We start from the raw sequence: 1434 nt of genomic DNA, 5'->3' as shown, positions 1-1434 counted from the left end.
TAGCTGTGATAGAGTGCGGCTCTGCTCTGCCTTTCTCCGGGAGCTGTGTGTGATGCTGTGTGTGAACACAAGTGGCAATTGCTCAAGGCAAAGGCAATGTGCAGTAGAATCATATAAACTTTCTTCTGTCTGTCATTGCAGGTGCTTGCCCTTGTTTGGTCTTCAAAATTTCTCATAAAACCAGATTTTTCCGGTCTACTATGTGTTTTTATTTGCATTTCCAGTAGCCTTTAGCTGTTTGCAAGTAGGTTTGGTTTTCCCAAAATGAAAGTAAATTCATGTTTTACTGTTTTGACTGTGCCTCTGTACTTCTAGTCTCTCTGCTTTTTCTTAACACGCATTTAGCAGCAAGGTTTAGTCTGTGTTGCAGCAATCAAAAGACAATTTAAAATATCTTTTTCAGGATCTTAACTCGCCAAGATGCCCATCAATGTTGATGATGTGATGCAGCTGTTCTGCCACCTCTCCCAGGAGAAGGGGATGAAAGCTGCTGTCAAGCACTCTGGTCGAGGAGCACTGCTGGCGGGTGCAACAGCTTTTATTGGGGGTCTGATGGGAGGTCCACCTGGAATCGCTGTAGGTAAGTATGTTTTGCTTTAGGAACAAGAAGTGTGGTTAACTCCCTGAGTGAAGAAATGAGGAAGCCTGTGTGTAGGTATGGGTTGAAGGGAAGGGGCATGCAGTGTTGAGATTTCATGTAGATGGGCTTTAACAAGATGCCATTTTGTGTGTCAGCTTTTAGAAATGAGATGTGCATGAGGTAGGCATGTGTATTTCCTTCTAGTGTGGTAGTGACCTTGCTAACTTGGACTCCTGTGCAGCAAAATGGAAGCCATTCAGAGGTCTAAGGTTGAGACAGTGGCACCTTTGAAACCCTTTGAACAAGCTGTTAACAAATCATTTTGGTGGGTAGAGCCCTGGTTCACATCTGCTGTTGTAAACCAGTGCTAAAGGTGTGGGACAAACAGCAAACCATGATGCTCCGAGCTTCTTGTGTGGGCTCAGCTCCAGCACTGAGGTGAGGAAGTGGAAAGGGTGAAGAAGCATGAGAGACAATTGTAGCAGTTGGGGCAGGGAGGAATGTTAGTACGTAGTGGCACAGAAGAGAGAAAATTGGGGTGTAAAGTAAGGGTGAATAAGTATCTTAGTCAGCCTTAGCATGGGACAGGATCATTTTCCTAATGATGTTAATAAAATTGTTTATTTCTGTATTTGAAAAGTACCTGCTATCCACTTCTTGGTGTACTTGTTTTGGTTTGTTTTTTTTTTCTGGAATTCCCTATTCAGTGTCACTTTCCTTTTTTCCTTGGCTGGAAAACTACAGGAAGGCCAGAGTGTATTAGTAAAGAGTTGTGTCTCCTCTGTATCTCTTGAATTAAGAGTTGTCACTGAAGTCATGGAATCCTAGAATACTTTGGTTTGGAAGGGACCAGG

The 1434-nt window shown here is 43.2% G+C and overlaps 1 protein-coding gene across 1 annotated transcript; it reads left to right on the top strand.

The window, feature by feature from the left end:
- Nucleotides 1–420: 420 nt before the first annotated feature.
- On the top strand, nucleotides 421–580 carry LOC104407052 (protein C19orf12 homolog; the record flags this gene model as incomplete). Its single annotated transcript, XM_010016230.1, has 1 exon — nucleotides 421–580. A coding segment is annotated over exon 1 (160 nt), but the record flags the coding sequence as incomplete, so codon positions are not given.
- Nucleotides 581–1434: the final 854 nt, after the last annotated feature.

This window comes from Nestor notabilis, unplaced genomic scaffold, assembly GCF_000696875.1.
Source record: "Nestor notabilis isolate BGI_N333 unplaced genomic scaffold, ASM69687v1 scaffold2706, whole genome shotgun sequence".
NCBI classification, from domain to species: domain Eukaryota; kingdom Metazoa; phylum Chordata; class Aves; order Psittaciformes; family Psittacidae; genus Nestor; species Nestor notabilis.
Note: the sequence above shows the minus strand (reverse complement) of the source record. Positions and strands in the feature narration are given on the sequence as shown.